The following is a 20,657-nucleotide window of genomic DNA, read 5'->3' on the forward strand; positions in this document are numbered from 1 at the left end:
CGTTGCGTCTAATGACCCTTATAATATTTCACTTCTCGGCCATAATTTTGGAGTTTTTTTTTTCGACAACGACCGCAGTAAAATACTAATTAGAAGGTTTTTGCGCGTTCGGAATTTCAAATTCGAAATTTGAACTTTGCTTTTTTAAATGTGAACTCCTTTGTGAGAAAGGAGTTCTGGTTGAAAGAGTATCTATTTTTTCACGTTTTATCAGTGGTCGGTCGAGGCGATCGGGAATAACGGCCCTGCAATCATAGGTTGTTGCTCTTCCTATTACCGCTCCGTACTTGAGAAATAAAATCAACTCGTTTATCGAAGGAAAGCCTCTTGACCGTAGCTAACTACTGCTCGCAGGAAACGCGTTTCAAAACTATAAATCACTTTTTATCTCAGCACTTGTATGGCAAAGGTATTTCTCATTCAGCCTTATAGATAGATATTCTGTATTAAAATAAATTATCCTCAATAAATTGCATACCTCTGTGAAATATTTATCTACATTTTTAAGCTTAACAAAAACCAAAATGCGTTTAGTTACTCCTCTAACCAGTGTTCAAGGACAAAGAAATGTGTTATCTCGACAAGGTGACGTCTTTGCGTTCCGTTGTCGTAATGTAGGTCAGTGAAATGATCGAAACTCGGTCCCGTACGGATTCCGACCCGCGACGTCGCCGCTGACCGATTTCGTAGCCACGAGAAACTATGACATTCTTTTTTATTATTATTAGTTAGTACTAGGTTTTATATCGGCTACTTTCTTTTTGGAATCTATGGGCGATTGTGTTGAAGTTTTTTTGGGTAATAGGCTGTTTAGTTTTAGGTTTTAATATGGTTTCTTAAACTAGTTTGAAGAGCGGTTCTAAAATAAGTATTTTAGCTAAATAGAGTTCCCGGTTGCTAGGATAACTGAGTTGAGAAGGTCAGATAGGCAGTCGCTCCTTGTAAAGCACGGGTACTCAGCTGCATCCGGTAAGACTGGAACCCGCCCCCAAATTTTTGGTAAAGGCTAGGCAGATGATGATGAGTTTTTTCATTACTACGAGTTTATGATTGTAGACAAACAAAAAAATAATTGTAGCTCCCTACAGGATATCAAACAACTGGATATTGTAATTACTCTGCAAAAACAAAACGTAAATAAAAACTATTAAAAAAAAAAACTATTAAAGAAACAAATGCTTCCTTGTAATTCGCGCCAAACAATTCAGATTTAGAACCACATTACGAAAAAGAACGTCATTTGAATTTAAAAAAAAACAAAGCTGCGATGTTTAATTATACAGCCTGTAATATCACTGTGAAGGTTTTATACGGTTTGCAAGAATTCAATTGACTTTCTTAAGATAAGCGAAGATAGCAGGTTTTAAGGTCGTTAACACTGGTTGAGCCTTTCCTCGGTGGAAGGTATGAACTTATCTGAATATAGTATTTTAAAATAACCCATATAAGGTTTATTTTGTACATTTTTTAGAGATATCATTGTGCATGCGTAAGAAGGAATGCAACTTTAATGTTTTAAGTTGTATAAACTCGGTTTTTAAACTGCAGCTTTTGTGTTGATATAAAGTAGGTATATTATTTCGGTAATCTGAAGGAAATATATACGCATTTTTTGACCTCATTAAAAACGAAAAGTTTCCTTATGATGATGATGATTATATCATATGAATTTATTAAACTTTTTGACTCTAGAATAGAATAGAAAAAAATAAGGACCTTTTAGGTTCTAGGCTATATGTAGATCCACCGGGTCAGCTGTGCTTTTTGCCAAAATCAAATCAAAACTTAGCGTCGATATTATATATCTTTTAAAGTTATCCAAAAATTCCGCCCTAAACTAATATTACGAAGTTTTTGCGATACAAAATGTATCAGCTATAAAATATTATTGACATAGTATTTAACTTTCCAATGATATTTCCCGTGTTATGTCCCACCCGCATAACGTTGCATTTTATGAGCGAAATCGATATTTTATGTAACTATTGCAGTTACCTACATCATACCTCTATGTACGCAAAGGAATAGTGAGTGCACCTGTGTCTGCGCAAATGCTTGTGTACTATAATATGTCCTGCGCAGCTGACCTCCTGATATGAGAACAGCCGCCGTGGCTATCGGCTAGGAGGATATCACCTTTCTGTTTGCTATTACCATATGTTGATGATTTACACTTGAGTGCAATTAATTTGGGACACCAATAAAGTAATTCTATGCGTCTGTCCGTTGGGCTTTCCAGCCAAAACTAAAACCACTGACAGAAGCTAGTTCTAGGTATCTCAGAGTTTGTAATTTCACTTGCCAGAATCGTGCAAAAAAACTAGCATCTCAAAAATACGTCTCACGTTAAATCTTGGTAAATTAGCGTTTCACAATGTACTGCAAGATACATTAATTTTCAAACTTTCAGGGCCATCTTAGTTTCGCAACTTCAGTTTAAAAAAATTGCTGCCTATGGGTAAGAATTACGATGTTAATACAGTGGTAGTACTTTGAAATATACTCCAGTTTTACCTAGGGGTATAGGGTTGCCCGGGTAACTGGGTTGAGGAGATCAGATAGGCAGTCGCTCCTTGTTAAACACTGGTACTCAGCTGCATTCGGTTAGACTGGAAGACGACCCCAACAGAGTTGGGAAAAGGCTAGGCAGGTACTGACGGTTGGTTTCGATATAATTTCGAAGGTATATCAGTTTCGTTAATGACTGCGGTAACAGTTGGTCGTTATTCAGAGCGTGTCGATACCGTATTACGATTGCGATCATAGCGAGATTTAGAACAGCACTAACTAAGGGAGATCTACTGATATGAGTGATCTTGTCCCGTATAGTGATGTGAATTAGCCTTATTTTCTGTAAAGGTGTTGTGTACAGTTTTTTAAATTGTTTATTTTTTTCTACTGTCGAAGGAAGCTGAAATCAACTTTAAGGTAATCTTCTTTTTCAAAAACGAAACATAGTGACGGAGTATTTTGTTTTCTGATAGTTTAATGTATTTTGTTTTTATTATGGAAGACAGGGTGTAGTTTATTTTAAGTAGGTACTTGTGCCACACGTGTCTTTCATCTAAAACTGCTGGAGAACTAGGTACTCCGCGTATCTAATAAAAAGTAGCCTATACTATATATTTCCTCGATAAATGTTTTATGCAACTATTTTCAAATCGTTAATGAACTTTCAACATTATAATTTTAGTATAGGTCTGAATACATATGAATAACAACTGTGAAAAAATATACTTACATACCTATACTATTATGAATAAGATAATGAGGACTTTGACTGTTTAACACATACCTACTGAATACAGAAGGGTCTCAGGGTATTTAATATAGTCAACCAACCGTGGAAGACTACGGCCAGCGGCGCTTAACCTCGCAGATCAGTTGACAAACACGACCTAAGCTGCCCTTTAAGTTATTGCAATAAGTAACGGATTTCCATAACCTATCTGTTGATTTGCTCACTAGAGATTTCATTTTGACATTTGACATTATTTTGACATGTTATATTAATTTTATATATTTTGACATATGTATATCAAATTCAATATCCAATCGAAACACAACGTATAGATAAGTAACAGGAATCGGCAGTAAACCACCCGCGGTTTCACCCACATCTCAAGAGAAATAGTTCCCGCACATGGTTAAGAAGTACCCTGTATATTTGGTGAAAAAGCTCAGCTTTAGCGTGAAAGTAGTAGGTACATACAAGTAAATATCTTATCTATGTGCATAGGTACAAAATCCATACGTTACATAGGGACTAAAGGGCAGGTTAACAGGAGAATCGTGTTAAATATTCTTCTTCTTTTTAGCTACCTCAAAATAACAAATACACAGCTTTTACCTTCTTAAACTTATCAATACAATCAAAAACGTTTATCAACACAAATCTACCTATCATTACAATCCGTCGACCGGACACGCACCTATATTATATATCATGCATATAAACACACGCATTAGAATACAATGAGAATTTAGCAGTTACTCACAATTTGAGCCACCACTTTAGAGAACCAGCACACTGCAAACTTTTAGTCGGCCGATAGTTTGGGGCCATAAATCAGTATGAAGATGAATGGTAGTACGCACAGGATAAAGATCAGGGGCACGATTCTGCTAATTATTTTGAAACGACGTACGATTGATATCCAACTGAGATCCAATCACGATTACGATTGAAGCGCATGTGGCACTACCACTATTTTTTCTTTTAAATGAACGTTTTTATCCTGTTCTGTGATTCAATAATAAATCATATTGTCTGCAAATGATTTACGATAGCAATATGATTTTAGAACAGACTAATCTAGAGACCATATGGCAGACCAATATCAAATCATTGAAATGTCATTGGAATACGTACGGTCTTATATTAGCAGTAAAATGCCCGCTAAGGTTAAAACTGCTATTGAGATTCAATTGTTATCCAATTTTCACATTATTAACTTAGCAGAGCCGAGCCCCATCGAGCCCTAGTAAGCTGGTATGTAATGTAAACTTTGATTAGAATCAAGATTTTCTTTAAAAAAATATGTAATCGGTCGGCCGACTGTTTAGTCTGCAGTGTGGTAGCTACTTTTAGTTAACTGTTTATCTGTTTGGTTAATATTCGCGGTTTCCGCACTAACCAGTTGTGGAGAACCTATGATTATGGTCGTGATAATAAGCCAATTAATTTGAAGTTTCCTTTTCAGAATTTTAGAACGGACTTTATTATTATATATTAGCTTCCTACAACGGTTTTTCCTGCTTTCCGTGGGAATTCTTTTTCGTGGAAAAGGTATTTTCCACATCCAAATAAAAGGTAGCCTATAGCCTTCCACGATGCGGCTATCTAACTCTGTAAGAATATTTCAAATCGGACCAATAGTTTCCGAGATTAGCGCGTTCAAACAAACAGAGAAATTAAACTTCTTACAATATGTATCTATGTATTAGTAAAGCACTAGGTACGTTACCTAAGTCTTTTGTATTTTTAGTGTAAGTATAGGTTTAATTGTTAATATCCTTAACCAAACAAACTGGTATCGGTGGTAACCCACTAGTGTTCAAAGATTTCATCTTGTGTTTATCAGGTTATTAAACCTGCATCCCACACGAAGATCAGCTCCAAATAAGAAAGTATATCACTCAATAGTTTGCCTCCTTTCAAAGGAGAATTGATTTATCTATACTTGTTATCTTTTGCTTACTGTTAAAATCTCGAATGACTCATATCCATTGAGAATATCGCTAAATAATTCGTCAAATAATATCAAAAAATCATCGGAAATCATTAATCATGATTTTGATCGGTCAATGAACTCACCTACAAAATGTCGTCAAATCAATTTCGTCTTAATATTTAAGGTTTTACAGTTCAATGTCGAATGTTCTCTAATGGGTAATTTAATTAAGTGTATGTAACTTTTGATTAACCTCTTTGATAATGAGCATTGCTTATAAATGCGAAAGTAACTCTGTATATCTGCTTCCCAAAACTATCGTACTGATTTAAAAAATATGTTATACAGAGCCTGAAACAGTCTAAAGGCTACTTTTTATCCGGATGCTGGAAGTATTTCCCGCTGGACGCGGGTGGAACCGATGCTCAATAATAAACAAACTCCAAAAATCTATAATAATGAAATCCTTTATGCTGACGGACTGAGACGGATCAACGCACAGCCTGCATCACTAGCGCTTCTATTAAAACACATGTAATTTAATTTGAACATAATTGATATTTGAAACACATGGAAACAATATTTTATCCCATTATTACAACGGGAACCGGGATAGATCCAGAATTAACATTGACAAAGTGGCGGGCGAAAGCTAGTATAGTTACATAGAAAACCTACCTCAATTCTTGACACAAGTACATTCGATTCTATACTCTTATCCCTTCCGTATTTTCTCCGATAATTCATTAAGATAAACTCTCGATCTTAGTTAGAAATCTTGGCTAGTTCTAAATCAAAATGGCGACACTACAATTAAACCTGTGTTTCCTTGTGATTATCGCTTCAGCCATCGCCTTGGATAATTGCAAACGAGAGCTTTTAGAATTATGGGATGCATATAGTTGATTGTATTGGAGATAGGATTAGAGAGACTGGTACCTAAAGCTAGGCTTTCTTAATTTCAATATTTATGCCTTCACTGTTCAAAATTCAAAGGGCAAAAAACCAACCGTCCAAACTGCCGCTGAGAAAATATCGCATCGACATTGCTTCATCCGTTAAAAAGCTATGATGCTACAAAACATGAAGACAAGAATGTTACTCGTGAGATGACGGAAGATAGAAGAGTATGGAAAGAGAAAACATGCAGCTTCGACCCCAATTAAAATTGTTTTGTAGCATTCCATCATTCATGTAGCAAGGGCATCCTGCCCTTATGGCAGGAGGATGATGAATGCTACAAAACATGCAGACAAACAGACAGAAGGAGTAAAACTTACAACACCCCTCTTTTTGCATCCGGGGAATTAAAAAAGGGGTCTATATAGTCTTTTTCCAATTATATATGTATTGTAGTGTATTTGTGCAAGCGGCTGCAGCTGGATACGAGTGGTTTACATAGAGCGACTGCCTATCTGACCTCTCTTCAACCTAGTTACTCAGCCAAACACCCCTCTGTGAGTCTGGTTGTCAGACTTTCTGGCTTCTGGTTACCCACCCGTAACGACTGCTAAAGATGTACAGAAGACAGCGGACATCTTTCCGAAACACTGTATGGAACATACCTAAACATTTCGAACAATGTTGGAATGTGGTATTGCGTTTAAAATCCTTTTTCGCAAAACTTGAGCGAGTGGAAGTTTACAAAACTTTCTCCAACATTAGTGGGTCACTTGGCAGGTTTCTGAAAAAGGAGATGCGGCCATATCTGATCATAATATTGTCCTGCTACATACACCACTTTCATTTCAAGTTTTTTTATGATTGCTATAAGCACATACATATATGGAATCCACTCCGTCGATAAGCATTTGCGCAGACACAGGTGCACTCTCTATTCCTTCACTCTCTGCGCCCGATGGGACGGCAATCCGACACGACCGGAGAGAGATCAGGCGCAGGACCGACATTTACGTGCTCTCCGGTGTACGGGTGTATCAATCACCAACTTGCAGACCCTACGCTGCTTTGGAAATGTCTCTTAAGACTTAAGACCACAAAGCGAATTTGGTCCAACTCAAGAAGCGAACCCGGGACCCATAGCAGCCGACCACAATATCAATGCGGCAGTTAAAGGATCTTAATCTAAACCTAATCTTATAAAACAAATAGGTATTAAGTACAAACAGTGACACAGTAATCTCACCACACAACATACTTACAAAACCACCCTTATTTATAAAGCAATAAAGTCCATTTTCCAGGCAATAAAGTCGATTTTCCCACACATCTTTTACTACAAACAAAGATAATTATACAGTTATATAGCTCGTATTACTAAAGACATAAGGGAGTGTTTCGCATGCGTTTGGTATGTATGTCAGCTGCTCAGTGAACCGTTAGGCGGTTCGGCAAAGGTTAGAAATGTGTGTGAAAGTTTTTAATGGCGGGCTGATTGTCTATGGGCTTTGGTGTTGACGTGCGAAAAAGGTTGTGTGTTAAAATTGAAAAAATAAAACGGACTGTGGTTTATGGTTATAATGTGACTGGGCATAATTTTGAAAACATACTAGATCATGTATGCGATGGCGTGAAGGTTTTCGAAAATATTAAGCCTGTTTATTATTTTTCATTTACTAGATTTTACTGACCTCTTCAATATTCTTTTATTCAGAGAAGGCATGAGCCCATTTTAAGACTGGTTGTCAGACTTTCTGGCTTCTGACTACCCGTAACGACTGCCAAAGATATTCAAATGACAGCCGGGATCCCCCATTTTAACGTGCCATCATGAAAAAATAATATACCTATTATTTGGCTTAACCGTTTGCAAACAAAAAAAAAACATTTTAAAGTAAGTCCTATCAACCGTTGAAAGAACATTAAACCAACTTAAATACAACACAAGTTACTCAAACTACTTTCACCATTGTCAAGCTGTAACATCGAAAATCACTTTATACATACATAAATACTATGTAATATGTACATGTCTGTCTGTCTCGACATTTCCTTTGACCTGCTTTTGTCAAAAATAAGTATCGAAAATTTCAATCAACACTCTTTCACTTACATGATAGAGAAAGCTTTTAATTAAAATCTTGAGGAAAAATAAAACAAAAAAATTTTTAGCAAATCAATATAGTTCATTAAATAACTACATTCACTTCTTAACTTTTCTGAAAAGTTCATCATCTGCCGAGCCTTTGCCCAAATATGTTGGGGTCGGCTTACAGTCTAACCGAATGCAGCTGAGTACCAGTGTTTTACAAAGAGCGGATGTCTATCTGTCCTTCTCAACCCAGTTACCCGGGCAACCCAATACCCCTTGGCAAGACTGGTATAAACATCCATTGTCGTACCACAAGAATTTAAATGTCTGTTGAACACTTGTCTAAAAAATGGCAGATTATGATGTTGAAATAAGGTCCGTTTTGCAGTCACACTTTTTTTAGACATGTGTTCAAGAGATGTTTAAGTTTTTGTAGTAAGACTATAAGATCTTCATAATTGAAACTAAGCAAATGAAACGCGTTGATGTCTTTTGTATGTAACAAAATTTATTTCATTTGTAACATGAATAAATTGTAAATAATTACCACAATAACCCAAGAATGTTCAGTTTACATACATTAACATGTAATTGGGTCATTTTAATATAAATTCCGTTATTATTAATAGATGTTCTTGTAGTAAATGCAATGGATTTGTCAAAGTCAGTGATGTTGCGTAAGGCTTTAAGTTATAGTAATCTTGATTATGATAGATTACTCAAAGATATATGAGATGAATTATAAACTACATGTATTATATGTATAAAGTATAGATATTTATAAATAACTGTACTATACATATAATATTCTTCTACGCTACGGTTGAAATGTAAAATGCGGTTACAAGTTTTTTTCTGGATATTTATAGAAAGCTGGTTTTCCGAGTATTCACAAAGAAAAGAAGCTATTTTTCTGACAAAAAAGGGAAACCTTAAAAATTCTTATTGGCAAGATAATGAGGAAAAGAAGAAATATATATTTAAAAAAATAGTCAAGTAAAAATGAAATAACAAAGTCGCAAACATTCGAATTGAAAACCTGCTTCTTGGGAAGTTGTTAAAAAAATAGTTTGTTTACAATTAATATCCCGAAAAAATCCTAAACTAAGCCAAACACATACATCTAATCTAAATATAAAAAAACTAAAACAAACCAGCTCATCTTACGGTAGTCACAATATATTGTTAATTGACATAGCTGCTATCATGTAACGGCCGGTTATTTTCCTAGCGGCCCACAGTCATTACTGAAGCATTTCCTTGTTACTGGCTATGTGTGGGACAGGGCTGGCGAACCTTATTCTTTTGTTGTTTTCATATGGTCGGTTAATCGTTATCCCATGGTAATTGGTGCATCATCTTTTGAGCCTTTTTCTCAACTATGTTGGGGTCGGCTTCCAGTCTAGCCGAATGCAGCTGAGTACATGATGCAGTGTTTTACAAGGAGCGACTGCTTAACTGACCTCCTCAACCCAGTTACCCGGGCAACCCAATAAATACCCTTGGTAAGACTGGTTGTCAGACTTACTGGCTTTTGACTATCAGTGACGACTGCCAAGAATATTCAATGATAGTGGCGAAGCTTTGGAGTGCCAAATAAAAAAAATATGACGATAGGGTGTTCCACGGTGATAACCATAGCCAACCATGGTTACTTTTAACCTGGTGTTTCCTTCAGCATGTGGGTGAAACTGCTAGTTATTAAATACAAATGGCATAGTGTTGATAGCCAGTTCCAAAACGTCCACTACTAGACTGCTGGCTCACCTGCAGATATTCAACGTTTTGAATGCGTGTTGGAGAGCGCAGTGTGGCATATTTTTAGCTTTAGATATGGCCTATGTAATGTTTTTTATTAATGTAATTTAAAATTAATTGTTCGTAATTTTAGCTTTTACAATGTGTATGTAAGTTAGCGGAGTCTTTAAATTACCTCTACTATGCTATGTCATCACGGCGTCTCAATCCAAAGGTTTACCACCCCTGTTCAGGAGCTATCTTGTTGGTAGTTTTATAACAGGTTTAGGTTCGTCTAGACTCTACATAGATTGTAGACTTTACCATCCCTCTATTTGCATAGCGAACTTACCTCGGACCTACAACATACACAGAGGCAGTGATTTGATGGTATTCGCATTCTTTAAAATTGTCTATGTATATAAAGTCCAAGACAAATATGATTATATTCAAATTAGGCTAAGTAAATTAGCACTTTTTCAAGTCAATCACATTTGACAGCACCCCCAAAAACGCCCCTTTCACCACTTCAAGAAGAAGCGGTGACAAACTTCCCAACAACACAACTCTCTATTACATTTTCATTTACAATAATTCTTATAAAAATAACATTTGACAGTTAGCTTGTGTTGTGGATGCTAACTTTGGGGTTATAACTCAAGAATGGGTTGCCAGGTAGAACCGGCATTACTTGAACTACGAATATTTTTGACATCGGACAATCAAAGCTTCTCCACAATATATATGTACACGAACAAATGGGCTTAGTTAGCAGAAATGCAAAATTAATTGTCACTAACTGTCCCTTAAGATACCTACAAGTTAAGACCCACAACTAGTACAGATACCAACATATATTAACACAAACTCGTCTGGCGCCAGCCGGCTGCGCGGAGTTGTCGCTAACTGTACTCGCTTCCTGAACTACCCGTACTGCGGGTTTGTGATACTAGTGTGTTGAGGGTAGGCTGGTTTTGTGAGCTTTACTTAGTGTAGGAAGATTGTTAGGTAGCTTGTTGGTAGCTTACATACGGACATTCACATGTGATGGGACAGACTAGACTTATTAGACTTATTGGTAATAATAAATATGGAAAATTGCAGAATTTATAAATAAGAACAGTGTGCTATGATTTCCAGTACAAAGATGCTCAAGTGGTCAAGTTATAGTGTAGTTTAAGTACTGTTTTTCTGATGGAAAACTTATGTAAATACGGGAAAGTTTTATGTATCTATTGTAGTTTTATATGTTGATGGGAACTATGCAATGATTTCTTAATATTTGGTCCCAGTTCGATCTTTATTTTATTAAGCTTAAATAAAGAAAGTTTGTTAAGCTATTATAACGTTTTCTACAAAACGCTATCTTCTAAAACCGACGTTCAAACTTAATATTTTAATTTTTCAACACTTTTCTGACTCCTCATTTTTTTGTTCCAGGTCCCACCATCAATTTCCAACAAACCATGCAACAGTCATAGCAACAAACAAACAAACAGACAAAATGGGTCCCCCTCTAAGCACGTGGCCTTACAGCCATCCGCAGAAAGGTGCGAGTGAAAAATGTGACAAAACAAGTGACGATGTACATAAAAAGTGTTTTCTCTCCCAATGCGTTGACAATTTCAGAGTGATTTGTTTAAATTTTACATTTGCGTTGTTATTCTTTCAAGTGTTGTTAAGTTTGAACTCTGTGACCGCGGGGCCTGTGGTACTGAATATGGATTATTCTCAAGGTGAGAAAAACAAATGATTTTATTATTAACATCAGTGAATAAAATTTGCCAATAGGTTTATTGAACCCATAATTTTTATTCAAAATTAGGTCTGAAATCATCAGGAAACTGTTGCTTAAGACCATTGATTTACTTGAAAATTAGTACTGAAAGTCAGTCTACAACAGTCCTGGTTATTTTTTTTTATTGAAATGAGAGATTTTTAAATTATCTTTAAGAATCGAATGGCTACTTTATAAAAAAGTTTTTTTTTTAAATCAAAGAAACCACAGTTTTCATTGTAGAGACTTCAAAATATTTAGACAGAACTTTCCGTTATCAATTCATCACCTCAAAGCATTGAAATACCACAACACTGAAAAAAAAACTCGTCACAATACTAAACACTAGAAAAACAATGACAAAGAAAGCTTGTAAAAGTGCGAGTGTGGATAATCATGTGTTAACTTACATACAATAGTATGACGAATTCGGTAAAAGTGAGATAGAGGTGAAAATGTCGAGACTAGACTTTCAATTTGTTAGTCTATGTTTTGTGAATCAGCTGTGTATTGACCTAGAATTTGGGGATGAATAAATTCATTAGTGTGAGGAAAAAAACATTTGAAATTAACTTTTCGAAGTATATTTAAAAGCGAGATTCCGCGTATATGTAATGTTTCTTCTGGTGTAGGTACTCGCTATAGCAAACAGTAACAAATTGCGTGCGAACATTTCACAATCTTCATTCAAATCAAATCAAATCATTTAGGCCTTTACAAGCAGTTATGAACGTCAAAAATATAATTAAGTTTGATTCTAGTTGCCTATTCCAAAAGTAGCTTCCTATGGAGAAGAACGGGCAAGAAACTCCATGGTTACTCTTTTTAAATCTACCTAATAATATGCCAATATGGAAGGACAAATTATGTATGTATGTCGCTAAGGTGCCCTAGATATTTCGTCCTTGGCCTCATCAAAATATTAATGAGATAATTTATAATCGACACAGTTAGAACTTAGGCCCAATATGGCTTGCTATAAAGTAGTGCCTTTTTGTAATCCAAACGAAAGTAAGTACTACGAAATCTAATGTTTTGTAGATGTATGTAAACGTTTCTTTTTTTACTTTAAAAATATAAGGGGTTTTTATCCACATGGATACCCCAACGAAGAACTTTGACTTTGAGATTATAGGTACCACCAGCAATGAAAACGTTTTTTTTTTCGAAATAATCAAAACCCAGGAACTACTAGTCCGATTTGAAAAATTCTACCAGTGTTAGATAGCCCATTTATAGAGGAATCTACTGTTTACCCGGGTGCGGGTTTACCTGGCAGAAGTAACTTTGTAAACTGTTATCACATCTATTTCCGAATTAATTTTGAATATTTAGACCTTAAAAAAACCGTGTCAATTTTAGGCAGGTCACAAATTCAGGGCGGCAATCCCAAATCGGTGACAAACGTAGGCACTACCACACTTTCACTTCCTTGGCTACCAGGACCAACGAGGTCGGCGCCACTATGCCATCGATACAGGCTCTCAAACCGAATCATCGGAATTTTTATCGATTATAGTTACCGGCACGAATCTTGGGCTCTGACCTACATCTGCGCAGAAGTGATTTATTAGCAAAGAACCAATCCCGAGTGACGGCTATGACGCGATGCACTGCGGGCCAATCACCGCTTTAGCCCGCCCCCGCGCCTCACTTCATACCACAAAAGGGACCCTGCACAGATGAAGGTCAGAGCTCAAGATTCGTGCCGATAACTATACAAATTACCAAGGGAAGTTATTGCGATTGAAGTAAAGAATTGTGTGTGTATAGTTTGTACCAGAAAAAACCGGCCAAGAGCGTGTCGGGCCACGCTTAGTTCAGCACATTATATTATTATTGGAGAGGAGAGAGAGAGGGTTCCGTTTCCCGAGTATAGTCGGTAGTTTCACTTCCTTGCTACCAGGACCAACGAGGTCGGCGCCACTATGCCTTCGATACAGGCCCGCAAACCGAATCTAAGGAATTCTAATCGATTACAAATTACCAAGTTATTCGGTGGAATGTGGTTAAAAATGTGTAAGTACGTAGTGTGTACTGGGTATGTTCGGTTTCACCCAAGTCCCGAGGGAACAGTCACTAATAGCGGACCTTTTCATTGGTAAAAGAATTTTCAAAATCGGGTCAGTAGATCTTGAGATTACCCTAATTTTATAATATTACTAGACTCCGCCTGCGGCTTCACCCCCGCATCTCGAAGAATCTATGTATTTCCCATAAAAAAGTAGCCTCTATGTAATTATTATAAAAGTTATATGTACTACTGCCAAGTTTCATCATAATCCATCCAGTAGTTTTAGCGTGAAAGTGTCACAAACTTTTTTATATTGGATAAGTATTTATAAAACTTGGTCATAGCAAAAAAATAATACCAATATACATACATAAAAATAGCCTGTATCGCGTGCCTACATATCATATCATCATACCAAAAATCCATGACCACAACCCAATTGAAATATCTACTACATCTAGCCGCACCTTTTAATTAATAAATCATCATCAGTTACAATCTTGATAAACGCTTACATATAGCTTCAATTTTAATAACATTCAAGGCTTGAAAATAATCAAACAAAGCATAATATATTATGTTCATACTTCGTCGATCAGTGCTAATTAAATAGCAGTACCCAATATTATAAAACTGAAGAGTGGGTTTGTTTGCTTGAAAGCTCTAATCTCAGGAATAGCTGTCCAACTTCTTTAAGCTGTGCCCTTGGGTCCATATTATTGTTATATTATAAAATACTAGCCATTTCCCCGCAGTTTTACCCGCGTCCCGTGGGAACTAACTACTGCCCGCACCCAGATAAAATGTAGCATATGTTACTCTCAGAATAATGTAGCTTTATAAAGGTGAAAGATTTTTTTTCCTGTGATAATACTAGTGAAGTAAAAATATCGTATATACCTATATGACATATGGATAAATAATTGAATATTGATTTTAAATATAATTTCAGTGCTTGGCTAGCCCATTTATCAAGGAAAAGGCTATGATTTAGATACCTACTTTAAATCCGGTGGAACTGCTAGTCGTCTATAAATAGTCAGAAATCTATCTGAAAAAAGCTTCAGAGCTTTTAGAACATAATAGGACTTCGTCATTATAAAGTCTGTCGATAGATTTAAGTTAATCTTGTATGTTATTGAATGTAGGTCAATGACCTGGGGCCAGCTGTGACTCAGTTTTGTGAAGCACGTGTAGTATTTGGGTAATTCCATAATGTGGATAGACAGATAGATAATTTTTTATTGTATATAATAACATATTTAATAATACAGGAAATCACAAACATAAAGAGAAGTACAGTAAGTTAATTGAATTGTTTTGGGGATTATAAATTTTCACAAAGTAGCTCGCAGTCTGGAAGTTGGAGATTGATACCGACGCATGGGTATACACCGAGAGCACGTAAATGTCGATCCTGCGCCTGATCTCTCTCCGATGGTGTCGGATTGCCGTCCCATCGCGCTATGAGAGTGAAGGAATAGTGAGTGCATCTGTGGCACTATAATATGTCCTGCTCAGCTAGCTGATCTCCTTATATGAGAACAGCTGCCGTGACCGAAAATCAGCCTTGGACGTATTATTCAGCAGTCAAATCGCCGATTTGGCCAATGGCCGGCAATTTCACGGCTGGTTATCGTTACAGTTAAATGGTGGATCCCACCCTTGAACTTTAAGACGAGGAATTGGTCAACAATAATTCCATAACCGGCACGCGCATCTAAGGCGCCAAAAGGGGTCGGAGCGTCTGAGCGGGGCGAGGATAACAATACGCGCGCTAGCTTATAACTAAAAGTCGTAAGCGGCAAAATGGTTTTGTAATTTTAATATTTAGAAATGATAATTTAATAAAAATTCCTTCTACAATTTTAAAGAGTATGTATATACTCAACTACTAAAAAAGTTAAGAGGCTTAAATCGGTCCCGTTTGCCCATAATATGTGAATCTCTTTTTAAAAAGAGGTATGTTTGATATATTTTTCTCTGTTATAAAAGTTACCTAATCATGTTTTCACTTCTAACAAAATAAGGTTTATATCATGAACTTTCAGGTAACCAAGTTGTATTTTGATCCGTTTTGTATTTACTGAGAAAAATTGAGATCCTTGGCGCCAAAAATTCCAATTCGTCCTCTTAACAGCCTTACGACAAAAACTTAAACAACTGTTGAACACTTGTCTAAAATGTGTGACTGCAAAACGGACCTTATTTCAACGTCATAATCTGACATATTTTAGACAAGTGTTCAACAGACGTTTAAAGTTTTTTGTGGTACGATGGCTACTTATTTATTACTATCTACACAAAATCAATTAACGTTACATGTCAAAAACATTGCGATAGGGAAGGGAAGTTTGAACTGAGTGCGCGTGCACACCCAGTTGCAGATCCAGTCCTTCTACATACGTACGAGAACTTGTCTACAACTATTAATAGTGTACAGGGTGGTACAAGAATATCCGTTATAAATGTCTCAGAGATCAATGTATAGTTATATTGTAAAGAGGTTGATTTGTGAGATGTAAGGAGTAATCTCTATTGAACCAATTTTGTTTGCTAGCAGAAACCTAGGTTATTTAGGAAGTAATTCTCTCAGAACTTAGGTATAACTATGAGAAACAGAGTAATCCATTTTTTATATTACTAAGGCTCTCTTAATCGGAGCTTAAAAGTGTTGTTATGTAAAAATCATAGGTCTATATTGTGTAAATTATAAGATTTTACAGAAATATATTTTTAAACGAAAATCATACAGTGCACCGTTTTTGAGACATTGCAAATAGTATCTTTATAAGATGTCATTTAAAAACCTATCTCATTACATAGTCGGTACGGTATAAGGTACATAGGGTATGACATTCTTGTAACACCATGTATACAATATAAACGGTAGTCCGCAATTATTATACCCACAAGGTTTAAACTGTCACTGCTATCATTTAGCGGGAAAGCTTTCTAGAAAGCGATAAACTATGAGAGATATTAATGAGGAAACTGCCCAGTCTTGATAGGTGGCCACAGTGATTTGTCTACTTAACTATAATGTAGGAAACTAGTTATAATCTAGCAAGGTTTTATCTGCATCCTGGACTTTAATTTGATGTTTCTACAAAATAAATTAATTCACGTGAGAGGATTTATCATGTCAAGTGGGAACTATTTTGCGCATCTGGATAAAAGGCAGCCTTTCTCGAAATGTGGGCTGTCTAACACCGAAATAGTTTTTAAAATCGGACCGGATTTTAAAAACTTTGTTTGCTAGCATATCTTAATAAACAACTGAAGCTTGAATTGTTAGTGTAGATCAAGTACGGCTATAATATTTAAGATTTAACAACTGGTATATACACTTAATTAAGTAAAGAAAGACTGTGGATGGGGCTAATATCAAAATTATCCAAAACTATCTTATATTCTATCCTTTCTATCTCTATTAACCAAAACAAGAGATAGATAAAATATTGGGACAAACAAAATACAAAACAATATGTGCGGAACTTTAGTTAAATGTCTATATGTCATCTTATAAGGAGAGTTTGTCTCCGCGAGCATGATTCATCACTTTCTTTTTGTTTGATGAATGCTGCATGGGAAAACCCACGCGGTATTGCCAAATCGAAATATTCTAACAATTAAGTGGTGAATGTTTATGCTTTTTTCCTTTTTGTAGTTTTAGAAGGACAGTTATATTATGATTGTTTTTCCGTAGATTTTAAAGCCTGTCTGAATTTTAGGATAAATAATGGACAAATAAACCAATTAACACTCTACAATTTGCATTGTTTTTGCATAATTGTTCATTATATAATGCAGGCGTAATTAATTGTTGTTCCTTTTTAACCGACTTCCAAAGAAAGGAGAAGGTTTTTTTTAATCATTAATATTTACAAGCTGCTGTCATTTACATACTATGAGATAATCTGTAGAATCGGTTCAGCAGTTTCAGAGACTATGCATAAGGCATACATATCTCTTCGTATGCTTATAGTTCTAGGTACTTATGGAAAAGGAAGTAAAGTATCTAATAGCAACATTATATTATTCTGAATTGTTACTTTTAGCAATCTACATGCTGAAATTACAGCAAGATAACACTAAGTACCTATTTAGGATTGTTCAAAACACAAGTTTGTGAGTTGTAATGTTTCTCAAGCATGTCCGTGAAATAATTATTATTTATGTGTGTTTCATTGTTATTAATCTTGATAAGATTTAACATTAATAATGAATGTTGTTCTGGTGGTTTTGAAGTAAGTATTTCTCATTATTTTAAAACAGTTAAGCCAAACAGTTTTACTAAAAAAACTTAAAAATCTGTTTAACACTTGTTTAAAAAAGTATAGCCGCAAAACGGACCTTATTTTAACTTTATAATCTGACTTTTTTTTAGACAAGTGTTCGACAGACGTTAAAAAGTTTCGTGGTAGAACGGTTGTCAGTATTCTATTTATTCCTATGTATGGTTATTCTAAATGATCCTAAGTATTAGCATTTGTCCAATTAATATTCAAATACATTATATCCTGTGTGAGCTATGACTCATTATACGATAATACATTTCACCGAAATAGTCACAGCTGTTTCGTAGTATATTGATTACATAAAAACAAACATTTATTCATTTATTAGTGACTCATGCCAAAACTGAAACTGTGTTATGTAAGCGCATATAAAACAGTTAGTCTGACTAATCCTATATGAGACATCAAAAACATAAAAAATAGGACCTAAAGGTCCAACTATACCTAAGACCAGGTGTAAAAAGTCTGGTGCAACAAGAATAGAAAAATCACTATCAGTAAAAATCTTTTTAAATGGTTGACATACCGAGAAACATGCGGACAAACATACATGGTAGACATACAGACTTGGTCAAATTGAACTGAGAACTCATCATCATCATCTGCCTAGCATTTTTCCCATCTACGTTGGGGTCAGCCTCCAATTGGTTGCAGCTGAGAACACATGCATGTAGACTTTAGTGGTTTTATTACTGTTTAAATTAATGCAAATGAAAATTAAATTAATGAAAAAAAACATTTACATTATATATTTTTAAAATAGAACAATGAGGCTTTTGATACCTCAAGTCAATTCTGCCATCGATCCAAAATAAACATAAGATAAGAAAAGAAAGAAAGAAAGTAATCAGAGATTTTCCAAGGATCCTGGTACCTTAACGTGTTTCTACACTACTAAATTCATAATTAACAAAATCCTCAAATAAGACGAAATCTAACATAAATCTAGCACAATACTAGGTTATGTTATATCAATTATAAGTATGTCAGGAGTGCTACTCCGACTGGTTTGTAAACGGTACTCTGTGCTGCTGTGACGTGAATATGATGTGTCACTGCGCAGGTTGGGCGGCAGAAGGTCCATTACATAGAATTCAAAGATTTTTTACACAGAAATAAAAGCAAAAAGGATTATATTTTCCGCGTATATTGTATGTATTATGTATGTATGAAAATGTCGAAAAATATTCATTTAAATAAGAGAAAATTTTAAGCTCTATGCAAAAAGAGGGTCGATATAAGTTTGACTGCTATGTTTAATTTGTCCGTCTGGGGCATTATAGCTCTTAAACCGATGTACCGATTTGGATGCAGTTTTTCAGACGAAAGTTCTTACCGATGGTTCTTAGAAAAGTTTCATCAAAATCGTTGAAAGTTATGAGCTTTTTTGTAAACAGTCTTCATTTAAAATTTGGTTTAAAATTGTTATATTATCGTAGTTAAAATCAAATTAGCAAATTAAACAAAACCATCACTTAGTTTTCTGCAGATATCTTAAGGTGTCTACACACCAAAGCCGCTGATGCCGGCGGCACAGCCCGGCGGCCCAACCCGCCGGCCGTATTTTGTACAATCATGCCGCCGGCTTTCATAGAGTATTTGACAATTACTAGAACACCACATGCCGCGGCAGTCGTGCCGCCGGGCTGTGCCGCCGGGTCAGCGGCTTTGGTGTGTAGACCCCTTTACACTATCAAACGTCTAAGGCTTTGCCACTGTTTAGTAAACGCCTTGTATGTGGTAATTGAGACGTATTTAAATTCCGTGCTGGTTTAGCATTTGTATTGCAAGTGCCTTAAGTAGGTGCTTTGAAGTTTATACTTGATTTGTGGATAGACTGTACTTATTGGCATGTGTGCTTGTTGGTGAACTTTCCTTGATTAGCCTATTTTTTTACGTACATTTATATGCGTTTTAGAAACTAGTTAACCTATGGTATTTTAATGTCAATGCAATTAAAGCACATTGATAGCCTAGGGTATATTCAAATAGGTATTTCTATTTGGAATCCCCAGCTATTCTTTAAGAATAGATAGACAGAAGACAGTTCTACCACAGATTACTAAATAGTTGTTCTACTTTAATCATTAACATTGCATTTTTTACTAGCGTGAAAAACATAAATACAGTTAACAAAACGAATAAATGTTTGGATTTTTAAATGCTTCGTTAGTCCTTATCCATTCATTTATACTTTTGAATGCTAATGACGAGATTCTACTTTACATTTTATAAAAATGATGGCACATAATTTATTACTGTTTGCTAGAGCGAGTAAACCAGATGAACAAATTATGTCTATGTATTATGTGCGTCACAGCATCGCACACCCGTGGAATTTCACCTTTACGAAGACCAAACACACTAGAACTTCTGTACCTCACCTACGTACTGGCAATATCAACAAACTCGTTTTTGGAGTTTAACCTGTCGCTCAAATTAGTAGTTAACCCGTTATACGATTCAATGGTCAGTGCCGCTTGCTGGACACCGACACTTCCACAAATTATGTGTGTACATATTAAGATTAAAAAAAAACTGACTAAGTGCGAGTTTGAATCGCGGATGAAGGGTTCTGTATCATTTTCTACAAAAAAAAAAACGCTTGTGGTATGGGCTCCTACCATCTAACATTTGTACTGTATCTTTGTTTACAGTATTA

The 20,657-nt window shown here is 35.6% G+C and overlaps 1 protein-coding gene across 1 annotated transcript in view; it reads left to right on the forward strand.

Annotated features, from left to right (window-relative positions):
* Np (Notopleural) overlaps positions 1-20,657 on the forward strand; it is a 45,761-nt gene that overhangs the window by 334 nt on the left and 24,770 nt on the right. Inside the window, exon 2 of the mRNA XM_064042095.1 lies at positions 11,344-11,639. Coding sequence (XP_063898165.1) covers positions 11,408-11,639 — 232 coding nt within the window. The 5' untranslated portion in view covers positions 11,344-11,407. The remainder of the gene's footprint in view (positions 1-11,343; positions 11,640-20,657) is intronic.

This window comes from Helicoverpa armigera, chromosome 27, assembly GCF_030705265.1.
Source record: "Helicoverpa armigera isolate CAAS_96S chromosome 27, ASM3070526v1, whole genome shotgun sequence".
Classification (NCBI taxonomy): Eukaryota; Metazoa; Arthropoda; class Insecta; order Lepidoptera; family Noctuidae; genus Helicoverpa; species Helicoverpa armigera.